Source organism: Plasmodium cynomolgi, chromosome 10 (assembly GCF_000321355.1).
Source record: "Plasmodium cynomolgi strain B DNA, chromosome 10, whole genome shotgun sequence".
Classification (NCBI taxonomy): domain Eukaryota; phylum Apicomplexa; class Aconoidasida; order Haemosporida; family Plasmodiidae; genus Plasmodium; species Plasmodium cynomolgi.
The window spans coordinates 151728-175460 of record NC_020403.1 but is presented as its reverse complement, the minus strand read 5'-3'; the positions used below and the strand labels follow the sequence as shown (position 1 = coordinate 175460).

The following is a 23733-nucleotide window of genomic DNA, read 5'->3' as shown; positions in this document are numbered from 1 at the left end:
TGGCTTACCCATTTAAAAAAAAAACGAAAGGCAGCGAAAACGGTCCGCACAAGTAGAACAAAAATGAAACGATTGAAAAGTATTCGTTTGTTACAATTTCATCGGAGGGTAACGTAGACTAAAAAGTTTCAGCAGTTCACATGCACGTATATGCCGCATACGCACATGTAACAATGGTATATGTGTATATAAAAAGGGGGTGGGAAAAAAAAAAAACAAATGGAACAAGCTACAATAAAGTGTACACAATGTGAACGGGGGGGATTATGTACGCTTCAAAATGGGGAAAACAAAAGAGTGAAAATGCGAAAATGCGAAAATGATGGTATCGTAAAGGTAGAAAACACGGGGTGTCCCTCTTCAGCTGTAAATATCGCTTCTCACCCATCGCTCATGTCTGCGTCACGCTCAACGAAAAGGCCTTCACGAAGAGAAGCTTGTACAGCGGTATCTGCAATAGGTGGGGAAGAAAATATACACAAAATTGGTTATTCGAGTTGTGCAGCAGGAACAAATATGATCCGTTCAGTTTTCCCCGTTTGCGTTGCTAAGCGTGTTTGCACATAATGCCCTTTGCATCATCTGCTGGGGGGAAGCAGTTAATCATTACCACTGATGTGGAGTCTGTCCTGACGCACAGCTTAACAACCTTCTTTTCAGGCTGAATGGCCACTTCGCTCAGTATAACGAGATTGTTCGTCGTTAGGCAGGCGAAGTAATACAGTTCCTGTGTGTGTGTGGGGGAGGTAGATGGGGGAACAAAATGAGCAGTGTTGCGACGGAGCGGTGTTCAGATAGCTTCGCATTGCAGTGACGCAATCAAGCTGTTCACTTAGCTGAATTGAACAGGAAAATAAGCCATGCAGTGGTTAACCACGTTACAAGCATAACACCTCCTTTTAAAAAAAAACACCTACCATGTTATTCACATTCCTTCGAGCTATTAGCGATATGTTAAATATCTTCATCCTCTTGATTAGTATGTCGGAGGTAATAACCATGGGACTTGAAGCCATCAGTATGCTCTACGAAAAAGTTACGAAGTTAAAAAAGGGGGTTGTAAGGTCAGTTGGGTGTTTACCCAAGGATGGGCGTAGATACTACGTAGTCGTAGCTTCGTCAAACACGACACATGTATTTTCTTCTGTGTACCTCCTTCGAATCCTCTATGAGCTGCCACTTTTTCTTGAAAATGTCCTTCTCCATGTTGAAATTTTCAACAAAAACGATGAAGATGTCATACGGCACGTTGAAGTAAAAAATGTCGATGCTCGTTCTTATGGCGACCTAACAGGTGGAGGGGGCGGAAAAACAAACGGTGATTACGCAAAAGCGGTTACGTTAAACACTTTGCCACTTAAAAGGTGGAAAAAAAATAAAATAAAAAAATAAAAAAACACCGGCTCGCTTCTCAACTCACTTGCAAAAATAGGGGCGTGGACGGGGGGGTGTTCGAATTTAGCATATTCGGAACGAGCAAAATTAAAATTTCTGAAAGGGGGTGCAGAAAAGGGCGGAAATTATTTTGAAGGAGCAATAAGGTACCCGAAAAGGAGGCAATTTTAAACATCTTTTGTTTAAAAAGGGGAGTTTTCTTGATGGACCAGATGAGTAAGTCTGGCCATGGCCATTCGTCTGCTACAACTTACCTTTTGTTTCTCCGAAGGAAACATTTTGGATGTCCAAATTGTTCGGCGAGGAGAGCCCAAATCTGAAGAGAGATGAGGGGCAGAAGAACGGTGTTAAATGTGTGCATAATGGGTTACTACTACACGAAGAGGAATAAGCTTCCATTAGTAGGCGTAAAAACTGTGGGTGGAGGCACTTTTCTGTCCCTCCTTCTCCCTTTTTTCATCATGTTTATGTCCTTACGAATTTTTGTTTATTTGCACTCCTGATATGACAACGGGGTTTGGCGTCTGGTTGGTCACGGCGATTTTGAGCTGGATCTTTCCTGCAGAAGGGGGTGGGGGAAGGGAAAGTATTATGCAAGTGGGTATGAACAAAAGGGAGAGAGAAATCCACAAAAGTTGGAACACATGTTACCACCAAAAATGGTACGTGTGAGAAAACGCTTCTATTGAGAGTTTCGTGCGTCTGAACAGGTGGTCACTCCCGTGGAGCACATGCACATGAACATGCACCCCACACCGCTATGGAAAACGAGCAAAGGCTACCTTCAATACGGTTTATGGAGGACAAAATGGATAAGCCCGTTTGCCCCTTCAAGCCAGTATCTTCTGGTGATAAAACTTGGACTAACTTGACCGGGGGAGCACTTCGCCTAGGTTTGGCGTTACTAGATTCATCATCATTGAGCCCAATGAGGTCCATAGATTTCTTACTATCATCAGCGTCCTCATCGTCATCTTTATCATCATTAACATCATCAGAGGAGTTATTAGATGATTCGCTGGAGGACCTGGAGCGGTTCGACTTCCTACTCTCACTAGAATAGCTATCATATTTCTGTCTTTCCATTTGTTTTTTAAATTTAGAAACGTTGTAGTCATCCATATTTTCAATACGATTATCATCATCATCGTCTTTGTCATTATGGAAGGTATAATTAGCCTTCTTAGAAATAAACGTTTCTGGAAGTTTATGATAAACAGAAGACAACATAGAAATATTTTTAATCAATTTATTTAGAACCTTGGTATCCGTAATTTTGTTATCTTCCTGTATAGGTGGTTTTTCTGCTAGTACAATTTTTTTAGCAATTTCGATATTTTTAGATAATAATCTCCAGTAGATAAATGCTCTGTCTCTTAAGTCAGGATTATCACTTTCCTCTGTCGATAATTTTAACACTTTGGTAATAATATCTTTTGTATTTTTTGAACATTTTAGAAATAATTTCACACTGGCAGTTAATATTTGTAGTTGTACATTGTATGGTTCGTCGATAAAATTTTCTAAAAAGGAGTCTATCAATTCATCGGCGTTTTCGATTCTTTCAACATATTCTCCTATGATCCAAATGAGAGACGCTTTCGCATTAGATTCGTCTAGCGATTCTAAATTTTCACACAAAATGGTGATGATACTTTCGTATTTATTTGGGTACTTTCGAAAAATATCCTTGATTACTACTATGCACTCTTGAATGACATAATTAATTTTAGTGTCTATTAAATCGAGCAAAATGTTAATACATTTCTCACTAGACTGAGGTAGCTTAATGGCACAACTGCCAATTGCTCGAACACTTTTTTTTACAAATTCTACATCCACTTCTGTAGAATATTCTTTCAATTCGTACAACACAAGATCAACATTTTTGTCTGAAACGAGACGAATAATGATGTCTAGCTTTTCCATCTTTACATAAGCAGGTTCGTTATATTTACAGAAAAACATGTTAATTTTATCTGCCAGCATATGTGGCAATTTCTGAGTTATCAAATTGATGTTCCTTAACGCTATGTACTGTATTTCTGGTTCTGCTGATAGAAGAGTGACTAATGATGGACTTAACTTTTTGTGCACATTTTTGATGAACTCTTTATCGTTAATTTTGTCTAACAGACTTAGGATAACCTTAATGGATGAAAGAACAACTGCTGAGTTGGCATGAGACAATCTGGGAAGTATCCTTTCTAATACCCTTTCTGCGTCTTTACTGGTTTTTGGCTCGTATAAAACTAGGGCATCTAAAATGAATACTTGGCCCCATTCTACACACTCGTTAATTGCATTCAGCAGTTTATTCACATTATTTTCGTCTTTATTTATTACATCTTTTAAAATACTTTTGTTTGAATTTTCGCATATGTCTGTTAGGGAGATTATTGCGTTCGCTACCACCATGGCGTTGTTATCATCCAATATGTTCAGGAGTGTTTCGATAAATCCTTCTTCTTCCACTAGCTTGGGCGATATGTCGTACAATTTAGCGATGCAAATTACTGCTGTTTTTCTCACATACGGATCTTCATCTTTCAGGCACCTTCTTAATGGTTCAATGAGATATTCTGTAATTTGTTCTAACCTGATGCATCCCATCGTTCTTATGGCGAGTGCTCTTATTAGGGGGTTCGGGTCTGATGAATCTTTCCGGAAGGTGTTTACTGCTAAAATGGCTAACTCTGGCTGCACCTTTGCGTAATTTATTACGTATAGGTACACCAGTTTCTTCAACTCTATGTTGGACGTCTGCATGCAGTTTACTACATCGGAGAAGAGCGTGGAGACATCTTTTCCCACTGTCATTGCGGCGATGATTTTTTTTATCGCTTCCTTTTTTTTCTCTTTATGGGAGGAATGCAGTTCCTCCTTCAGTTCGTGGATTTCCCCCTTTTTCGTGGTTTGGAAGTACCGCAGGTCCGACATTCTGGAAGATCTTTTCGTGAAGAAATTGACCAGTGAAGCGCCCAGAGAAGTGCCGATCTCGGCAGCGCTTTTGGAATCCGTTTTGAAATCCGTTTTGGTGATCGATATGACTGTGCACAAAGGCACAAGTTTGTGTGTGTGTAGGTGGTGGTGGGAGGGAAGGGATATGCTCAGTGTGGAAACGCCTACTGGCACGGACGCCAGGGGGGGGAGCAAAACAGGGCGCTAAGATGGGGTAGAAGTACGCACGCAGCAGGCACGACTGTTACGTGATGGAGAACATACACATGCTCTGATGCGTACGTACAAGTACATGCATACGTGAGGTGTTTTCCCCCATGGGGTTGTTATTTCTCGTTCGCTCAGCACAATGCGTCGTTTCAAGCTCCCATTTTGGTTATGCTCGGCAAGATGGCCTTCAAGATGGTCGTCAAGATGGTCATCAAACTGGTCGTCAAACTGGCCGCCAATTGATTGCTCCCCTTTGGCGCGCTCTCCCAATTTTTATCCCTCCGTGTTTCTCTCAAAAGGGGTTAAATTTTTCGGACGAAAGGGACCCACTGACATGAAGTATTACATCCCGCAAAATGCATAAAATAGGAGGGTAAAATAAAATGCGTCATCAATCTTTGGGCCAGCTTACCACAATTTGCCCTTTACTTATCTACGCAGTTCGCCCCCTGGATTAATCCCCCTTTGCGTATTTTTCGTTAAAACGGCTTAATTTTCGCATTGAGAATGAGCTAAGTTTTTTTTTTTTTTTTTTTTCCCTTTTTTGTGCCTCTCTCCAATGTGTATGCGCAGGTAAATATTTGCAAGTGTTACTTATCCTACTTGAAAAAAAAAAAAAAAAAAAAAAAATCATCAGGGGGGAAAAAAAATATAACTGCGGGAACGCCGAAAATGTTTACGTATGGACAAGTTGCATACTCAAATGTTTAACTTCGCATTGCGAAAGGGTTAAAAAAAAAAAAAAAGTTGAACAGTTTTGCTACATTACTACATATACTATTTGCTATTCCAATTGTGTTTTTTTTTTTTTTTTTTTTTTCAACCTTTAAAAAGTTCGACCATATTGGATTTACTTTTTTTTGCTATTTTATTTCTCCACGGGGGAAGAAGCTTTTAAGGGGAATGACTCCATGGTTGCTTCGCTGGAATCTATCCCCCGTTCTTTTTTTTTTTCCTAATTTGAGTTTTACTACTCCTGCCCTTTCCTTACCTTTTGCATAAAAAAGCATGTACTGATGATACCAACCCCTTTTTAAGCCGCTAAAATAGGAGGTAGAGCGTGAGGGTGCTCTCTGTGCATAACACAGCGTAGTTAAGGAACCATAACTAGTGACACCTCTCAGGAGGCTTTCCCGAACGGGTTCGTGGCTGCACTTGCAAATGACCGCGTGAAAGGTAAGAAACTTAAGCTTAACGTTATTTAAACATGTTGTAATTTTCATTGTTTTTATTTATTTTTTTTTTAAATGTGGGGTTAAAATGTGCAGTTGGGTTTGGCAAATGTAGAGCTGTATGGGCGGCCCGCACATGAGACAAACTGGTTCATACGAAATTTCAAAACGGGGAGAAAAATTGCCCATTTTTTGTTAGCAAATTGGGTAATAGTGTGGGGTGAGGGGAAGAGAAAGGTTCATGAAATGATGGGAAAAAAAAAAAAAAAAAAACATGTGCACGTATATATGGATATACCCCAATATACACATAATATGTGTACAAGTGACTATCTTGGAGAGTCCCCTTTGGAGGCTACCACCAAAGGTGAAGAGGTACAAAGGCAAAACTACCGCTTTGCAAACTTACATATTTGCAGAGACGAGTTTGATGCCGCCCTTATTGGGGTTATATAAGGAGTTGTACTGCTTCCCCCCCCTCTTGGGATTCTTACCCTTTTCATTTTTATTTTTAAATCGAATGTTCTTCTGGAAGTGTTCATCTGTTGAGGATCGATTTAAAACTTGAACAAGGAAATTAGATCTCATGGTTAAATTTTGCGTTTTGTCGATAACTTGTTGGTATAAATTAGGGAGGGTGGTAGATATTTCGATGCAGTTTTTTTCACTGTCAATTTTAGCATCCAATTTAGCATTTCTAATCAGATTAACAACCCATTTCTCTGCATCATCCCTGGGAAGGTTTACCTTATTTGCAATCATGTCAATGTTGATCGATTTATGGATACGACAGTACGTTTCGAAGATGATGTACCTGCTCTGTTCCTCTATAAAAGGCTTTAACTTAAATAGGAAAATATCTTTTTCGCAAATGGACCCTAACTGAGCAATGCATGTTTGAGCCATATTAAAATCATACTCAGTAAATATAGAAATTAGTAAAGAAGTGAAAGGGTCTGTATATTTAGGCTTCAATAAATTTAAAGTGTTCAGGATAAGCTCAAAGTGGTCTTTCCTATTACGGTAAAATATAGCATACACACAATAGTATCTAATAATATGTGGACATATCAAATTAAGAATTGACAAATTTTTCTCATCAATAAACCAATCTTGTAGCATAGAAAAGGAATTATTTTTTGGGTATATACTTTTTACATATATTAAGTACATGAAGAAATGGAATATCAAAATGAGGGACCAATGAATAAGCCAACTTCTCTGCAAAATAATTTCACTTCTTCCTACCTTATCTTTATTTAGTACTTGACTTAATTTGACAATTGTTTCTATGCACACATTTATTTCATTTATAATTTCTTCCCTCACGATTAGTTTTCCTTCTTCTGTTTTTACTAACATGTATTCATCATTATGTAGGTTGGCAAAGAAGCTATTAATGATGTTGCTGATGATACCCCAGTAGCACAATCTCATTTTGGGTGAATCCGAGATGTTAATAATTATTTCTGAGATATTTAAAATGTATAGGAGTAAATGTTGTTTGCTCTTTTGGTAGTCCTTTTTCTGGTAGTAATATCTACTTAGCTTTAAAATTTTATCATCTATGTTGTCCGTAAAATTGTAGGTCTTGGTTTTTTCTAGGACGTTTATGCCACACCATTCTCTTAATGACATGATACTTTTTTTTTCTACGGTTCCTCCGATTTTGTTCATTTGATCATTTTTGTACGTATTCATGGCATCTTGGAACTCTTCTATTTCGACTTCCAGGCTATCTAGACAGTTCACGATCACTCCTCTGTTTCCATTGGTGAATTCATTTTCGATGTTGACGATTTCCTTTTCGCACCCTTCCTTCAGTAGACCCAGACTTTGCTCGATTTCGGCTTCGTTCAGCACCTGCAGCGAAGTGAAGCGGCGTCGGTTAGCAATGTGAGCAGGGCATCGCAGTTCGACGCAGTGTGGTGGTGTCAGCTTAGCGGCACGGAGTGAGCACACGGTGGAACAAACTGGCACGCAATACGGTGGAACGCCGCTCACAGCGGAGGAACAACACAGTCAACAAATCATCCAACGGGGCATGCACACAAATGTACGACATCACTCGGCGGAAGGCTGTGCTGCGCAACGACCACTACTCCGGGTGATTAGCCCACACAGAGCACCCCTCTCACACGTTATAATATACCTTGTTCTCCTTCATCCAACTCAGAATTATCTGAGTCATGTGCGGATCTAGGTAGGCGCATATTTTGCTGATCAAATTTGTTTGGTCATGGTTACTGCTCTTGTTGATTTCCATGTTTCGCCTTTGCTCTGTCGCGGGGGAGTGGGGGTGGCTGGTCTCCTTCCAAATGGTTTCGATTATGAGTTCTACTTAGGCTTCTATTATGAGTTCTACTTAGGCTTCTATTATGAGTTCTACTTAGGGTTCTGTTATGAGATCTACTTAGGGTTCTGTTATGAGATCTACTTAGGGTTCTATTATGAGACCTACTTAGGGTTATATTAGGAGTTCTACTTAGGATTCTATTAGGAGTTCTACTTTGTACACTATCTTTTTACTTTAGCTCCTGGGGGGTCGCTCGTTAGATTTTCCCTTCCACGCGAGGCTTCGCAGTAGCATATATGTATATTGTAAGTACTCTTTTTTCTTCCTTCCTGCGTTTTATTTTATTTTATTTTATTTTTTTTTTTCCAGTTGGCAAAAGTTGTTCAGAATTTTTTTTATTTTAAACTGCGAAATGGCTCTAATGTACAATTCCTGCCTAAATGCTAGCAAAGTTGCGTTCATTCGATGGGGTGAAAAAGGGCACAATTTTTACGCAATGATATTCATCTTAATGACCTTTTTTTTCGATAATTAGGAGAAATATGGATGTAGGGTGAGGAGCATGCGCGATGTTTCGTTTTTACGAAATTTTTAACATTCTTCAAATGGGAGGAGTTACCAAATGAGAAAGCACATTTGTGCAAAAGTGAAAATATATGTATATAGCTTATGTATATAATTATGTATGCCTCATGTATCTACGTCACTTCGCATACAGCACGCACAACAATTCCCGTTCGCTATTTTGCAAAACGCTCGTCATGGGCAAAAATCTTTTCAGTGCAAAAAAATTTGTTTCGTCGGTGACGCATAGCTCCTTACGTAGTAGGCGCAATTGATGGAATCAAATTTTTATCTATAAATATAATGGCTACTTTTTGAGGAGTGTCACAGAAGATGCGCGGACCTGTTCCTAATTTTGTTTTCCTTTTTGATCCAACGGGGGGTCCAGAAAAAGTTTAAAAAAGTATATATATTCACGCAAGTTATTTTTTTTTTTTTTCAAAAGGGCAAATATTCCATCGCGGCAATTTTGTTTTTGTAAAATGGGCCCCCCCCCCCAAAAAAAAAAAAGGAAGATGTGCCAAATTGAGTAGGCGCAACAAAGTGCAGTCAACTTTTCTGGCATCCCCGTGGAAGGGTCTATTCTGTTTGCTACAGAAATGTACATTTATGTATGCTTAGTGTTCGGGGAAGGACATAGGAAAGGAACACCTACCTACCTGTTGTCGTTATACGTCCATGGGCAACACATCGCACATCCCCTTTTGACAACAACTCGGATGCGCATTTGTCAAGGTTGAGAAAAAAAAGGGGGAGGGATCAAAAACGCCGTTCGAATCTGGGTGACTCTTTTTTTTTCTTTTTCGCATCTCCCCAAGTGGATCATCACTTATGGGTACATTTCATATAGGTGATCATCTTACGTGACATATTTTTAAAAGTTACTACATGTACGCGTGGGAAGGTAAATAAATGCGTAGGACGCGGGGGATGCTTAATCCGAAAAGAAGTATAGAAACTGGAAAACTCGCGATATGCGTGTTCTATGCTAATTTTTTCCAGGTGCCGTGGCAGGACATCCGTAAATTCTCCCTCCGATGTGTATTTTTGCCAAAACGTGCATATGGTGCGACCACCTCCTCTCTTCGTCTACCCGCTTCTTCACCCCGCTTCTTCACCCCGCTTCGTTAAAAATTGTGTTTATCTTCTGGAGAGGCATAGCTCCGTCCGCATTTCTTTCCATCGATTTTGTCAAATAATTGTTTACTATATTTTGAACGAACGAAATATTCGTATTCGTGTAAATTACTTTTGCATTTTTTTTAAAAACGTTTTTATACGAGTACGCAGATTTGAAAGCCACCAGTATTAGCCACAGCTCATTCGCGGAGGTGTTCTTCCCAACCGGCTTGATAGTAACCATTTTGTATTTGACAAATTTAAATGATTTCTGTAAATCAATTCCGATGCTTACCACAACACAGTCGTCTTTACTGGATAGTCTGAATTCTACTTCGTACAAGTTAAGCGTCAATTCGGTTTGGTTTCCTTCCCTTTTAAGGCTCCCTTTTTTGTGTGCATTCTGCCCAACGCTTTGGAGAGGTTTTACGCCTTTTGTGCTTTTTTCACCATCTTCATCCCCAACGGAGTTGTTCTTTTTCTCCGCTCTCGAATCGGATGAGCTATGCGCACCATCATTTTGGAAGTCGAACAGGCGAAAAAAATTAAAAGCAGCGTTTCTTCGTTTGTCATTGTTTCTTTTGTCACCCTGCGTATGACCCGTTGCATCACTGTGGGGTTGACCCTCCTCGCCGATTGCCCAATTTGTTAGGCCAAATTTGATCTCGTCAAAGTTGATGGATAGGGTAGCAAGGAAGCGGTGCTTCTCATCCGTTTGGTTCGTCGCGTTGGATGTAGTCGTAACTGTCTCGTCATCCGATGAAGATGAGTTGGACAAGTTGCAGAAATTATCTAGCGGATCTTCAACAACAACCTGGATGGAATAATCATTGTTGCACAAAAGTGTCAATATTTGGAAGGCACTATCTATGGATATTAGGACTGGCCCCTTAGACGTAATAGAACATTTTTCAACACATTTGGGTTCTACTTTAAATTTTACAGGCTTCTTATGTAGAGTATGAGGATCGAAGACGGTGTTCCTTCCCCTTTTTTGATACTCCGAATTTATGTGCACATTTCTGTAGGCTTTACAAAAAATATATTTTCCTAACGCTTCAAATGGGATTCGAAAAGACGTCCCTTGGGTATATGGGACAATTTCGTGTATTCTTCTCTCATTTATTTCTAACCCTAAGAACCACTCTACTCTGTGCACCTCAAATACGGAACGATAAGTTGAAGAGTCTTCGAAATGGACAATGTTGTTTATGTACATATCACCCTTTATCCGTATAGGATCAGAATAGTCATCAATTATATCGTCATAGCGTGAATGAAAATAAGAATTGTCTGTTATGTTTACCTCATGTAGGTATACTCCACAATGTATCCTTTCTACGCTTTCTTCTTCTTGTTCAACTTTTTCACGCTCCACATATTCCGGTAAAATGATGTCTTCATTTGATGGTTCATTTTTTTCTTCTTTTATTCTTTCCAGTGATTTTAAAATGTCGCTTAATTTAAACGATTGTTGTTCCTCCCTTTTCAAAATGTGAACTTCGTCTTCCAATGCTATTGGCTCGATGTGGTTCTTAACATGACAGTGCTTCATATAATGGTCCTTTCGATACAAATTGGAAATATCCCTTTCCGAGGAAAAGGCGAAGGAGTCGTCACCATCATTTTCTTTTTTCATCTTTTTTGATACCCTACCTTGGTTTGCATTTTTACTATGTAGGTGTAGATGTGGCTCAGGAGGCCGAAGTGAATAGAGGGCGGAAAAGGGGAAACAGTTTCTGAGAAGAAACGGAAGATTTACCAAAATGGGTTTTAAAAACGTTTGGAAGATAACCACGATTTAATTTGTGTACCTTCCAAAAAGATAGTTACCAACCCAGCTGTGGAGCGTTTCATAAGAATTGTGATTAAAAATGGGCCAAATGGAAAAGTGCGTATGGCTAGTAGGGGGACAGGCTTTGTGAAATGTCTCTTTAATGAAATGTTTCCATTTTTCTATTAAACAGAAGACGCCATAAAATTATATGTTTGTAGTGTTTATGTGTTCGTTTCGCTTCCTGTGAAGCCCCTTTTTTCCTTGAAGTAGTGACACATAAGTTGAGGAAAAAATGTTGCACTTCCACTCCACCTGTGTGTCATTCTGTGCACACACTTTGGAGGTTCTCCAAATTGGTCCATCCCAATTTGTCCTATTCAAACGGTACGATCACCCCATGCGAGTGGGGGCTGGTAAGTATGAAGGAGTTATTTGGGTACCCGTTTGTACGTAGGTAATACCTCCGTTTACCCATAACTTGTTCAAAAAAAAAAAAAAAAAAAACGTAGCAATATGAAGAAGTCGCCACGCACAAATTGTGCGCGAAGGGGGGAAACGTGGGAACATGGAGTCTTTTTTGTCAAATTCGTATGCACAATTTTACGTATTTACTTACATGAGAGATCAACCTTTAAAAATGCGAGAGAATTATTCATTGTCTTTTTCGCATTTGTCACAACCGTTTCCGCAATGTATTTACCTTCTGCCGCCATGTGAAATGCAAAAAAACGCGAAGAAATGTCACTCGCGTGATGAACTTTGAAAAATTGCTGAACGGCATTCAATTGCACGTTGTTCCTTTTCGAGGCAGAATAAACCGTCTATTCGCGTGCAGAAATGGGAAAAAAATGAAGAATTAAACAAGTGAAATAGAGTAAAACGAAGAAGTGAAAGGAGAACCAAGGCGATTCATACGAATTGGCTTATCAGGGGAGGAAAAAAAAAAAAAAAAACTTTTGTCAGTGTAAGAAAAATGCATAAAGTGAAGAGATTAAAGGAAGAAATGGCGATTAAAAAATTGTTAAAGAGCGCTATTTTTTAAATGCCCACGTGTGCATCGTTTTACAAAATCAATTCCCCCTTTTTCGTCTTTTTTTTCGTCTTCATTTTCGTCATTATTTTCGTCTTTTTGTTCCCTTTTTTTCTGCCTCTTCTACAAAATAAAGAGCAACAATAACGAAATTAAAATTAAAATTAAAATTAAAGTCAAAGTTAAGGAACAGGGAACGGAAAAATCGCCTTCATTTATGTGGAAAAATTCTGTTACAAACTGAAAGTGAAAATAGGGGGAATCACCTGCATTGGTTTACTTGCGTAATTGCATTGGCATGAGTTTACGTACGTGCCCAACGCGCCAAAAACTTGAGGTAGACTGAATTGAAATTTTGCGCTGCGTCAACATTTTCCGCACGAAGTATAATAACGGCTGTGCATGGACAATTGGCATTCGAGGCGATGCGAAACAGGGCAAAGCAAAGCGAAGCTCATTACCCTTAAAACACTCATTTATGCGAAGGAGTTTCCTACTGTTTTCCTTTTTCCTTCCTTTAATGAGAAACGGCATTTCTTTGATTAACATTTAGACCTTACGAGAAAAATATGTGGAAACGATACGTACCTTCGTTCAGCATATGAAAGACTTTATTTTGTTGCATTTTTTTTTTTCGCCTCCCAACTGTGATGTTCACCTGCCGTTGTTACACTGTCCTATATGCGTAAACGTACATTTGCATAGGCGAGTGGGAAGACCAGCGATTGTATGCATACGCCTTTGAGCTTAAACCCACCTGTACATACACGCCCGCTTTGTTGCAGTTCTCGGCATTTTATTCTTCACTTGTCAGTGTTACCTATTTTTTGTGGGAAAAGTAAAGCTGGCAGACTTGAGCCGTAAACTGCATTCATTTAATTTTTTGATTTTTTTTGGCGTTTCCTGAGCACAGTTTTGACTACACCTTTTTGAGGACTGCGCGAATGACCACATGTAAAGACACTAAACTGGATAGCTCTGATGTGTAAAAATTACCCACTCCTTTGTCATCATTGCGTATGTGTGTACCTTTCGCGTCTTACATTTCTTTTTTTTTTTTAGTAAAATCAGGGCGCGCGTTGTGTTGAAGGGTTTTGTACCCACGTATGGAGAATTACATTTTGTTAATCGAGTTTTCGCAGTCACTCTTCCGCAGTTACCACTTTGCAGTTACTATTTCGCAGCTACTATTTCGAAGTTACAATTTCGCAGCCACGCCTGCTTCACGGCCGCTCTTTGCGTAATTTTTTGCAGAACTCCCCTCCCTGAATGACACATTTTTACCCGTCTTACCATACCAAAAGATGCAAATGTGACATTTTGCGAAAATAGGAAACAAGTGGGTACGCAAAGGGAAAGAAATTTCCCTCCTCAGTGTTATTTTCCGTTCTATTCCCCGTCCGTTTTTTAACTATTTATAGCTTTAAAAAAAAAAAAAAAAAAAAAAAAAAAATTTGTGTTTGTTGGTATATGTTAATTTTTGATGTAATTTATTTTTATCATACGTGTGAATGATTTTTTTTTTTTTTTTTTTTTTCCCCACGTTTCTGTTTACTACTGCATTTTACCGTATGTAGTTTTTGATATAATATCATATAGTTATGCAAAATTACTTCCGCGTGAAGGTGTTATAGTGCATTGAGTGAAGCGCACTACACACATGCGTATGTATACACTTTCTTACCTGTTCAAAAAGAAGATTCGTTTTCACTTTTTATTTGTTTGTTTGAGAGTAAACGCGTTTGTCTTTCACGCGTTTGTTTTTCACGCGTTTGTCTTTCACACGTTTGTATTTGACGCGATTGTTTGTCCGCCAACGCACACGTTAGACAGTCATGCCCCTCGTTTAGCAACTCGCTAGTGCGCTTCCACCTTTGGCTGTTTTCCTTTTAATTAAAAAAGGTGGAATTGCCCGATTCTCTCACACCAGTGCAACGCCGCAAAGGAGGAAGAAGTACAAAGGTAACAAGTCAGCGTCATTTATGCCTCCAACTCGGCGTGTGCACCCTTGTACGTGAACGAATATCTGCGCATATATAACTATATATGAAGGCCTAGTTAAGCACTAACAGAGCTATATAGGCAAAGCGTGAAGTGCTGCCAAGACGCACACGCTACGCAGCTTAGCGAAGAGGAAGACCAAAAAGGACGGCCAAAAAGGAAGGCCAAAAAGGAAGACCCCGAAAGAAAAAAAAAAAATCATTATGTTACACTGAACATAGAGGAAATATACCTTCTCCTTACCCCTTCCCTTTTATTCCTTTACCAAGCAGTATAACACTTAAAATGTTAAATGCAAATGGAGACCAAAACACGGAAGATACTTTAGACGATGATAGCAAAATAATTGTGGTGTCAGATAAGACGGACTCCTCCGGTGGTGACACAAAAAAGAAGAAAAAGGTGCGCAGGATGGAAGAGAAAAATTAAAAAGAATGCTTGAATGTGACGCGTAGTGGACATGCCCTCGATTCGGTGCACCCTGTGTGTTTCTCTCCACTGAGTTGTCTATTTCGTCGTATACTACGTCTTCTGTTGCATCCCCTGTTGCGTCCCCTGTTGTTGCATTTTGACCTCCCTTCTTCCGCGCCAATCCATCTCAGTCTACATTATTCCACTTCTCGCATCATTTGCGAACTCATAAAAATTGTTTTCACTCCAATTGGGCCAATGGGAGTAATGACTTCTTCGTCTAAAAATTATGGCAACGTATTTCCCATCCCATTCCTTCCCCGTGTAGAAAAATAAACAGAAGAAAAAGAGAAGCGAGAGTAGCAGAAAGTACTCCACGGATAAGAGCATCATAAATCTCACAAAAAGCGTGAAGGACGAAATAGTACAGGAAACGTCAACAGCGGATAAAACAAGCAAGGCAACGAATGATGAGACCACCGCAGGGTATAGTGACGCGTACAGTGGCGAGTACGCCACTGAGCACACGGGACAGCAGAACAACGCCGAGGAAATCTTCACTATACAAAATAACCGGAGCAAATTTGTCCGTCTGTTACCTGTATTTTTTATTTTCCTTGTTTTATTCGTCATATACCTCATATATGTAATGGTAAGTGTTGTGAGGGAGTGTCCTACACTGAGGGGGGCGACTCCATTTGGCGGATGCCCCCGGAGCATCTTTCTGCACAGGAATGAGCCATTTGAAAAGTGTTACGCGGAAAAAAAAAAAAAATGATTATCTTTTTTTCGAAAGTGCAAAAATGTGTATGCCAACTGGTTTATCTTTTGCTTTTTCCTTGTAGTACCACTGCCTTCCACTTATATTGAGAAGCCACAGGAAGGTGTACGTCAATTACGACTTGAAGAGGTATGCTGAGGGTGGTGGTGGCGCTCTTTTATGGAGCTTTCGAGCCAGAAGGGGAGATTTAATATTTGCCCCATTGGTGCGTATGAGTTTGTGTATATGTCAGTGCCTGACTTCTCCACTCCGTCTAACACCTCCATTGCACCGCTCCACTCCGCAGAGGAATCACCGAAGTAGCCATTTTCCACGTCATCCTGATCATGTACCTCGTGAATTATGTGCTGTCCATAGTAGTCCCCCCTGGATCCATTCCAAACACCGATGAATGGGAAATTAAAGATCACCAAGAGAATTACGCAGACCATATGGATAATTACTTATTGGAGAAAAAAAAAACGGGGGAAAGGCGGTATTGCAAATGGTGTTGCAAATTCAAACCTGATAGGACTCATCATTGTCGAGTTTGCAAAAAGTGCATTTTAAAAATGGACCACCATTGTCCGTGGATATATAACTGTGTTGGGTACAATAATCACAAGTACTTTATGCTTTCCTTAATTTATTGTTGTGTGACTACTGTTTTTGTGTCGATAACGATGTTCAATTCGGTTAGGGATGCCATAAGTCACAAGGAGGTACGTCTCTCCAGGGCAGTTTTCGTCCAGCGTAGTTTCCGTCCAGCGTAGTTTCCGTCCAGTGTAGTTTCTGTCCAGTGCAGTTTGCATCCTCATTCGGGTGTTTTGATGACCGTTTGGAGGAGCGCGTTCAGCCAAATGGGTTTGACGCCGAGGATTTTGCATAACGCACAGTTAGAGGGACACACATGGAAGAATTCCAACTGTTTTGGTTTTCAGTTGGCAGGAGTCGCTAAGTTGAAGTGGTTATTGGTGCAATTTAAAGTAACTTATTTTATTTTATTTATTTTATTTTTTTTTTTCCCCCTCCCCCCTTTTTTTTAGACCCCATTTAACGAGTTGTTTTTGCTACTCTTCGGAGAAACCCTGAATTCGTTCCTCGCCCTCATCATCACTTGTTTTTTATTTTTTCATATCTGGTATGCAGGAATGTGCAGCCTGATGGGCGAGTCCATCCCTGTGAATTCCGCCCCTTCTCATCATTCGTGTCACTTTCTTCATTTTGATCATTCTGTGTGTTCATTTTTTTTTTTTCCCCATCGTAGGCTCATGTTTAAGGCCATGACGACCATCGAATTTTGCGAGAAGCAGACGAATTACCAAAATCAGTCTTACTCGGTAATGCGTCATTTTTGACAGTGTCCCGTTGCACCTGTTTATGCTCGTCTACGTGTGCTCCCATTGACTCCTTCCTCATCCCGCAGAAATACTATAACAAAGGTATGTACCAGAATTTCAAGGACGTTTTCGGCGAATCCCCCTTCTTTTGGTTCCTGCCAATAGGTAAATTTTTAACTTTGCCTTTTCACAGATGATTGTTCAGTTAAGCGGTTGTATAACCTGTTTTTTTTTTTTTTTTTTTACGTCCTTTCTTTATTCAAAGAAAAATTTGGGGGAAATGTGTGTATCTATGTGTATAGCGGCATGCTCACCTTGATGGTGTCGACCTGAGCTAATTGCATTCCACCCTTTCTTCCCCCATCAGACAACAGAAAAGGCGACGGAATAAATTTCATAAAGTGCTACAGTAAGGACTACAGCGAGAAGACGTCAGAAGAAACGATCCCGATAAAATATAGCTGCTAATCAATTTGATCTGAGGCAGCTTAGGGCCCATCCCCGAATTTTTTTAGTGTTGTTTCAGCACGAAATGACGACGGTCGATTGTTGAAACGGTTGGAGGTCGGCCAAATAATCGAATGTTTTTTGCGAACTTATTTTTTCCCACCTTGCGAGTTGCCGTTGCGCCATTCCCGCACGCATATGCGGACTATTTTTATTTTACTTTTTTTCGTACTTGTGTTTGTTGCTTATCACATCGCAAATTTCTTCCCCCGCTTGAACAGCTAACGTGTGTGTGTGTGTCCCCAACAGGAGTAACACACCTACACACATATCTAGTTTTTTTTTCTTTTTTTATATATGTATGCCGTTATTAAAATTTATATTTTTCACCGTTAATGTAGTTTTTTCTAGTGTTATTAATTTTTTCGTTTTTTCCGTCTCGTGGGGGATATTCCTCGTGCGGCATGCCCAGTTACTCTGCTATGATATGCTTTACCATTTCACAATTTTGCAATTCCCCCGTTTTGCAGTTTTACAGTTGTGCAATTTTCACACTTTTTTAATATGAACGTATGTTCGATTGCCCACACCTCTTCGCACCCTTTGTTCACTAATAACAACTTGCATATGCTTTTCACCAGAATTTAATTGGATTTGTTCAAAAAGACATGTTTTTATTTTTCCACAAAAAAAGGGGAGCTATTTCGGACAGCTTTGTAAGTTCCTCTGCTTTTTCGTGACAATAGCCGAATTGTGTTTCCACTTTTTCGTGGCCAATTTTTGGGCCAAGTTCACTGTGCTAAATTGGACGGAATGAAATGTGACAACTTTTCGAATGGGGGGTTGCAAAGGGGATGGGAAACTTGCCAACACTAGGCGATTATTCCTTTTTTTTTTTTTTTTGAGAAATGAAAAATTTGATTTGTAGCACACCGAATTGAGCTTGGAATGAAGGGGCATGCGTATTTTTTTACTTTGCACTTTCTCGTTCGCGTCCGCTAATATGTCACCCTTTTTAGGCACACCGGGACAGTGACTCAGCTGAAAATGCACGAAGGGCGAATTAAATGAGGGGAGGCTATTTTGTGAGCACGCACGTTTGATCAGCATTACAAATTTAGCATGACGAGTGGGAACGCTTTTTTATTTTTTATTTTTTTTATTTTTTTTATTTTATTTTTTTTAAAGTTGTAAACCCCTTTCGAAAGATCCCTTCAAAATATAGACCCGAATAACTACCCCCCTTACGCCAAACTGTGGACTGCTAATTAAGGATGATAAGATGGAAAGCCTACTGAATGAAAAGAAAAATTTTATTAAACATGTTTTGATGAACGCGCCTCCTGGGAAAGTAGCCGACTTGGTGTCAGGTGTGGAGGGATAGCACGCTCTACACACCTTTCCATGATGCATGCAGAAAGGGGGGGTGATACAAGTTTGACCCCTCCAAATGTTGCTAGGCATATGCCCCTGTCTGTTTACGCGTGTGTGTAGTTTCCCACCCTATTCAACACCTTCACACAGACTTAAAAACCCTCTTTGGAACAAGTGCGGTGATTCAAAATTCAATTGAAGAAGCCGTGGCCGCTCACAATGAAAAGAACTACGCCATCATTCCCCTCTCGGGTGACGAATATGTAAGAGTCCTGTCAAATGAATCGAGCTGCTTTTTCCTTGAGGCAGCAGTAGTGAGGTTTACACCTCCTCATGTCCCCATACGAGTGCTATATCATGTGATCATATTGGCCTATTACCCTTTCATTAACGCATATGCGCCCAAAACACACCCCTAATAACTTTCTCACGCGAAGGTCATAACCTGTGAGGAGTCCAAAGTTGGCAATTCGTACCTCCAGCCGAATCTGAAATCGTTGCTCGATGTTAACCACTTGAAGAAGGTACTCACACACTGAAAAATTTTTTGAAACAAAATATATGTTGTGCGTGCTTTCCTTCACCTTTTCGGAAATTTTACGAACACATTTTATTCAATAGAAGGTAAACACGACGACGGACTTTGAAGAAGTGAGCTACCCAGAGCTTTTGGAAAATTACAGGTTCGACATTTGTGCATCAAAGGGGAGAGATTACTTCGCCTTCTTCCACTGCACGGGTGGGGAAGTAGAACATGTGTAATTTCGCGAGCATTATTTTGTTTTGTTTTGCTTTGCCTTTCTTTGCTTTTTTTTTCTTTGCTTTATTTTTTTCCACCCTTTCACTGCACCCCCTGTAACAGAAAAAGCTGCAGCGCAAAACTGGAGGAGTATGTCCAAGTGCACTACACGAATTGGAACGAACTGCAAACGATTAATTACCCAACTGTTAATATCAACTCGAAGAATGGCCTTAGTGTGAAATGCTGCTCGTCCGTCTACGCTACGGAAAACGAAGGCAGATTTAACCTCCACCTTATCATATGTTGCGACAGACACTATTTGAAAAATTTCCAGTAAAAAAAAAAAAAAAAAAATTCCAAAATGTTCATGTACAAATTTGATTAATAGTCAAACGGATGGAGATGTCCACTTTTGTTTCCCCTCTCCCCAGCGCCAGTTCGTGGAGAAGCTCCTGGAGTGTGACTTTTTTAACAACGGATGAGGAAGTTCTCTTAAATGTAGAAATAAAATTAGCTCCCTTTCATTTTGTCCTATTTGGATAAGTACCTGCGCGCATACATATAAATGTTCATGTGTGCAAAATTTTTTCTCACATGACACTCCACCAAATGTAAATCTCCTTTTGAAAATTTTCCAGGGAACCATAGACATAGTTCTCACATATTTCGAAGACGCGAACATCAATTTTAAGGCCACCAAGAGTTTTGAGAAAAGGGTCCATGTGAACAACGTACGGATGAATGAATGGAAAAAAAAAAAAAAAAAGAGTGAAAACGGGGGGAACAAGACCTTTTTCGTATTGACTTTACTATTACTGACGCCTCTCCTTTTACACATTTCTAACTCATTTGATATCATTTTTTCTACTTAGGATGTTGACAATTTTTCGGCAAATATTTTGTCCGCCATACGCGAGTGTGAGAATTGCGCGCTGTATGAGTTAAACGAGTTTCTTATCCATATAGGTAATTTGCATAAGGAGTCATCAAGCATGCTTCATGCAAAATGAGAAGGCATGTATGAACGTGAACCCACACATGGGCGTATATCCTCATGAGGCACGTCCACTTGGAGGATTGCCCCCACCCATGTGTACATTTAAGCAAGACAAAGTTGCACGTAACAAAAAAGCCCTCCTCTTTTTGTTTCCCGTTTATTTCCTTTTTTCAGATACGGAACTGATCAAGAATACACGGAAAATAATACCGTTCAATGGTGACAAGTTTGACTGGAAGGAAACGTACCATGACATTCCCACTCAAATTAAGTCAGCACATGCATGCAAATATGTGTGCGTGGAAACACGTGCCTATTCACAAAAGTTGCATATATAGAACTTTAAAAAAAAAAAAATTCCTGCACTGCATCGTCTGCGTACATGGCGAAGGGAGGCTCTTAAACGTGCTCCGTACACGCCGTGCGTAGAGTGAATGGCAGGGCGGTTGCTACTAAAACATTGCTTCGCCAAAGATGAGTTTGTAGGGTACGCTCCCAAATTTGATTGGGGCCTATTTCTGACTCCGCTTCTGCTGGTGCTTCAAATCCTTGCGTTCCAAAATCTTCACGAAAAACTTCTTCTTCTTAGTGACAGCTAACTTTCCGAGATCTTTCATGTTGTTGATTTTTAAGGATTTCATTTTTTTCCTGACATCATGGGGTAATGAGTGTTCCAACAGTTTGAGTTGCATGAAGTTTTTTACTTTATTGTCTTCTTCCTTTTTCCTCTTTTCATTCTTATTTGTTTTTTCGTTTATTTTTTCCTCCAGCTGCTTTAGCTTTTTGAAGGACTCCAAGCTCAAGTCTTCATCGTTTATCATTCTGCTTCTGGTTCATTAGATGATACCTTTTAACGAGTTTGGGCGTCGTAATTCTGCGCCTAGTTTAAGTAGCTTCTCAAGGATGGGATAAACTTCCTAGAGTTTGGTACCAATTATATGAATGGAGAAGGACGCAATTCGTGCGGCGTAAGTATGTATGGATATATAATTTTGCAAATCTGTTGCTTATTTTCTACTGGGGAGAAATGCCGCTATTAGCAAGCACTCACATGGAGTGGAAATTTCGAGCAGATGTACCCACTGCAGGATGGTGCCCCTTTTTTATTTCCATGTGAGTTTCAAAAATGAAGAGCAGCAGCGGTGGCACGGCCAAGTTACATCAAAAGAATTGCTGCGTTTTGTTTTCTCCCTTTTATTCGATATTGCATAGGTAATTTTTATAGTTATACTCTATTGATTTATTTTTCTGTAACTTTTTGGATTGCTTAATATCCGTAGCTTGTTTGTTTCTCCACGGACGAACGCCCATTCGGTTTAGTAACGCTCATTTTATTGCGTTGCAAAGTAGGAGCTTTAGCGAGAAGCGGATGGCTAACTCAGAAAAGAGTTAAAACTGAAAACGGAAAAGGGGTAGTATTCCATCTAAAGCCTTCATTTTTTTGTTTACATTTTAAGAAGCGCCCCCAATGCGCCGCAATTTATGTTGCATTTTAAAAATAAAAAAAAAAATGTTCAAAAAAAAAAAATTCGAAAAGGGGAAATTCTTACCTGACACGGCATATATTTTTTTTTACGCAAAAAAAAAAAAAAAAAGTAAAGTTGACAAAAAAAAAAAAATAATATCAAGCAAAATGTATGAACCTCGTTACAAACTGTGATAAAGGCAAAAAGCTACTAATGATGAATAATCCCCTTTCACATTTACAAACAAATGAATGACGACAAAACGACAGCTTTATAGACGTACTAGCTAATTCTTGGAAGGCACATATGATCTTTCAAATTTGACGGATCATCTGCACACATATATACGTGTTGTTCACTTGTCCGAGGATGCACATAAACATCCGTACCATTTCGGAAAGGTGCAAAATTTACATCTCCCTGCTTGGACCCATCAATCAACATTCACAGCCGTCGAAGTTCGCAAAATTTTGACATCAAAAATGGGCTTATTCGTCGCAGTTGTCTTGACGGCGGCTATATTTTCAATGCAAGTCATATTTTTGCTGACCCTTGCAAAAATGGTGTGTTTTCCATCCAAATGGGGTAAAGGAGATAGGGTTATAAAAAACTGTGAGGAATTCGTATTAGGGCCATTATTGGACATGCTTAATATCCCAGCCCCAGTATGCTTTAATTCTTTATTTATTTCATCTTCGAAATATTCTCCATAAATGCTTTTCCCCCCTTTCCCTGTCCCTGTGGGGTCCCCACCTTGGATGATGTAGTTGGGAATAATCCTGTGAAATAGGGTGTTGTCATAGTAACCCATTTCACATAATGAATAAAAATTGAAACATGTTTTGGGGCTATGGTACCAGTACATTTCTATTTCGAACTCACCCAGGTTTGTGTAAATTGTTATGTGTCCTCTTTCTGCTTTTCCTTTTAATTTATAATAGGATATTTTTTCTTCAAATGATTTTTTTTTTTCGGATACTGCGTTGATTATTTCTGTTTCTTCATTCTCTTCGTCGTCACTGTAGCCTTTGCATAGCGTGAACATTTTAGGAGCTGCACGATGGGGTCTCTCTTATAGTTTTGTGCGTTGTGTTTTACGTTTAACAGTATGAAATAGGGCTGCTGATAATTCTATTGCCCCTTTGATACGTGAATGGACGTTCTTTTGTTGGGAAAGCCTCCCTGTGGTGGTCCCCTTGCGCGCGCGATGGGCAGGGCGGCCACGTGCAAACGTTTGTAAGCTTATGCGCGTGCGTACGTGCATAGGTAGGTACACGTGTTGTATGCCTGTAATTAGGACTAATAGCAGTTCTTGCGGCGGAGCTGTTGCTTTGATGCAATGCACAACTTTAGAGGGGGATCCAACTTAGCTACTTAATTTGTGCCTTTGCCTTGCAATGGAGAGGCGGTTTACAGTAAAGGCAAAAGGAATAGCTCACAAAATGGTTAGCCTCCTTTTTATGTACTTCTTTAAGCGCGCATCTTTTGACGCTTCAACGGAGGTATCATTTTTGATACGTAAGTAGAAGCACTTGTACTTTGATTTTCCTCTTTTGCAATTAATTTGCGCCATGCCGGAGGGGCCTAAGTGCGAGATGAAACGTTTAACGTTGGGGGTTACTCATATCCTATTTTGGGGTAGATCATTTTGTGTTTTTTCTATCCTTAGTG

At 39.7% G+C, this 23733-nt stretch overlaps 7 protein-coding genes across 7 annotated transcripts; 2 read left to right on the top strand and 5 right to left on the bottom strand.

Annotated features, from left to right (window-relative positions):
* Positions 1-349: 349 nt before the first annotated feature.
* PCYB_101360 (adapter-related protein complex 1 beta 1 subunit) lies at positions 350-4335 on the bottom strand (the record flags this gene model as incomplete). Its single annotated transcript, XM_004222685.1, has 8 exons — positions 350-451; positions 611-727; positions 918-1025; positions 1153-1287; positions 1421-1491; positions 1650-1711; positions 1873-1954; positions 2178-4335. 8 exons carry the CDS (start codon positions 4333-4335, stop codon positions 392-394), a joined length of 2793 nt encoding a protein of 930 aa, XP_004222733.1. The 3' UTR covers positions 350-391.
* Positions 4336-6143: 1808 nt separating this feature from the next.
* Positions 6144-8342, bottom strand: PCYB_101350 (eukaryotic translation initiation factor 3 subunit 6; the record flags this gene model as incomplete). The annotated part of the gene is made up of 3 exons (XM_004222684.1): positions 8200-8342; positions 7891-8174; positions 6144-7601 (listed from the first exon to the last, which is right to left on the bottom strand). Exons 2-3 carry the CDS (start codon positions 8002-8004, stop codon positions 6144-6146), a joined length of 1572 nt encoding a protein of 523 aa, XP_004222732.1. The 5' UTR covers positions 8005-8174; positions 8200-8342.
* Positions 8343-9712: 1370 nt separating this feature from the next.
* Positions 9713-11356, bottom strand: PCYB_101340 (hypothetical protein; the record flags this gene model as incomplete). Its single annotated transcript, XM_004222683.1, has 2 exons — positions 9713-10531; positions 10601-11356. The coding sequence occupies 2 exons, from the start codon at positions 11354-11356 to the stop codon at positions 9713-9715; spliced, it is 1575 nt and encodes a 524-aa protein (XP_004222731.1).
* A 3454-nt stretch (positions 11357-14810) lies between these two features.
* On the top strand, positions 14811-17504 carry PCYB_101330 (cell cycle regulator with zn-finger domain; the record flags this gene model as incomplete). The annotated part of the gene is made up of 8 exons (XM_004222682.1): positions 14811-14927; positions 15265-15588; positions 15782-15846; positions 16004-16418; positions 16743-16837; positions 16964-17036; positions 17123-17201; positions 17404-17504. The coding sequence occupies 8 exons, from the start codon at positions 14811-14813 to the stop codon at positions 17502-17504; spliced, it is 1269 nt and encodes a 422-aa protein (XP_004222730.1).
* Positions 17505-18593: 1089 nt separating this feature from the next.
* Positions 18594-20934, top strand: PCYB_101320 (F-actin capping protein alpha subunit; the record flags this gene model as incomplete). The annotated part of the gene is made up of 10 exons (XM_004222681.1): positions 18594-18639; positions 18661-18853; positions 19008-19171; positions 19295-19381; positions 19482-19540; positions 19720-19932; positions 20031-20097; positions 20238-20330; positions 20472-20565; positions 20771-20934. Exons 2-10 carry the CDS (start codon positions 18766-18768, stop codon positions 20932-20934), a joined length of 1029 nt encoding a protein of 342 aa, XP_004222729.1. The 5' UTR covers positions 18594-18639; positions 18661-18765.
* Positions 20935-21108: 174 nt separating this feature from the next.
* On the bottom strand, positions 21109-21417 carry PCYB_101310 (hypothetical protein; the record flags this gene model as incomplete). The annotated part of the gene is made up of 1 exon (XM_004222680.1): positions 21109-21417. The coding sequence occupies one exon, from the start codon at positions 21415-21417 to the stop codon at positions 21109-21111; it is 309 nt and encodes a 102-aa protein (XP_004222728.1).
* A 1078-nt stretch (positions 21418-22495) lies between these two features.
* PCYB_101300 (cyclophilin) lies at positions 22496-23107 on the bottom strand (the record flags this gene model as incomplete). The annotated part of the gene is made up of 2 exons (XM_004222679.1): positions 22496-22815; positions 22870-23107. The coding sequence occupies 2 exons, from the start codon at positions 23105-23107 to the stop codon at positions 22496-22498; spliced, it is 558 nt and encodes a 185-aa protein (XP_004222727.1).
* Positions 23108-23733: the final 626 nt, after the last annotated feature.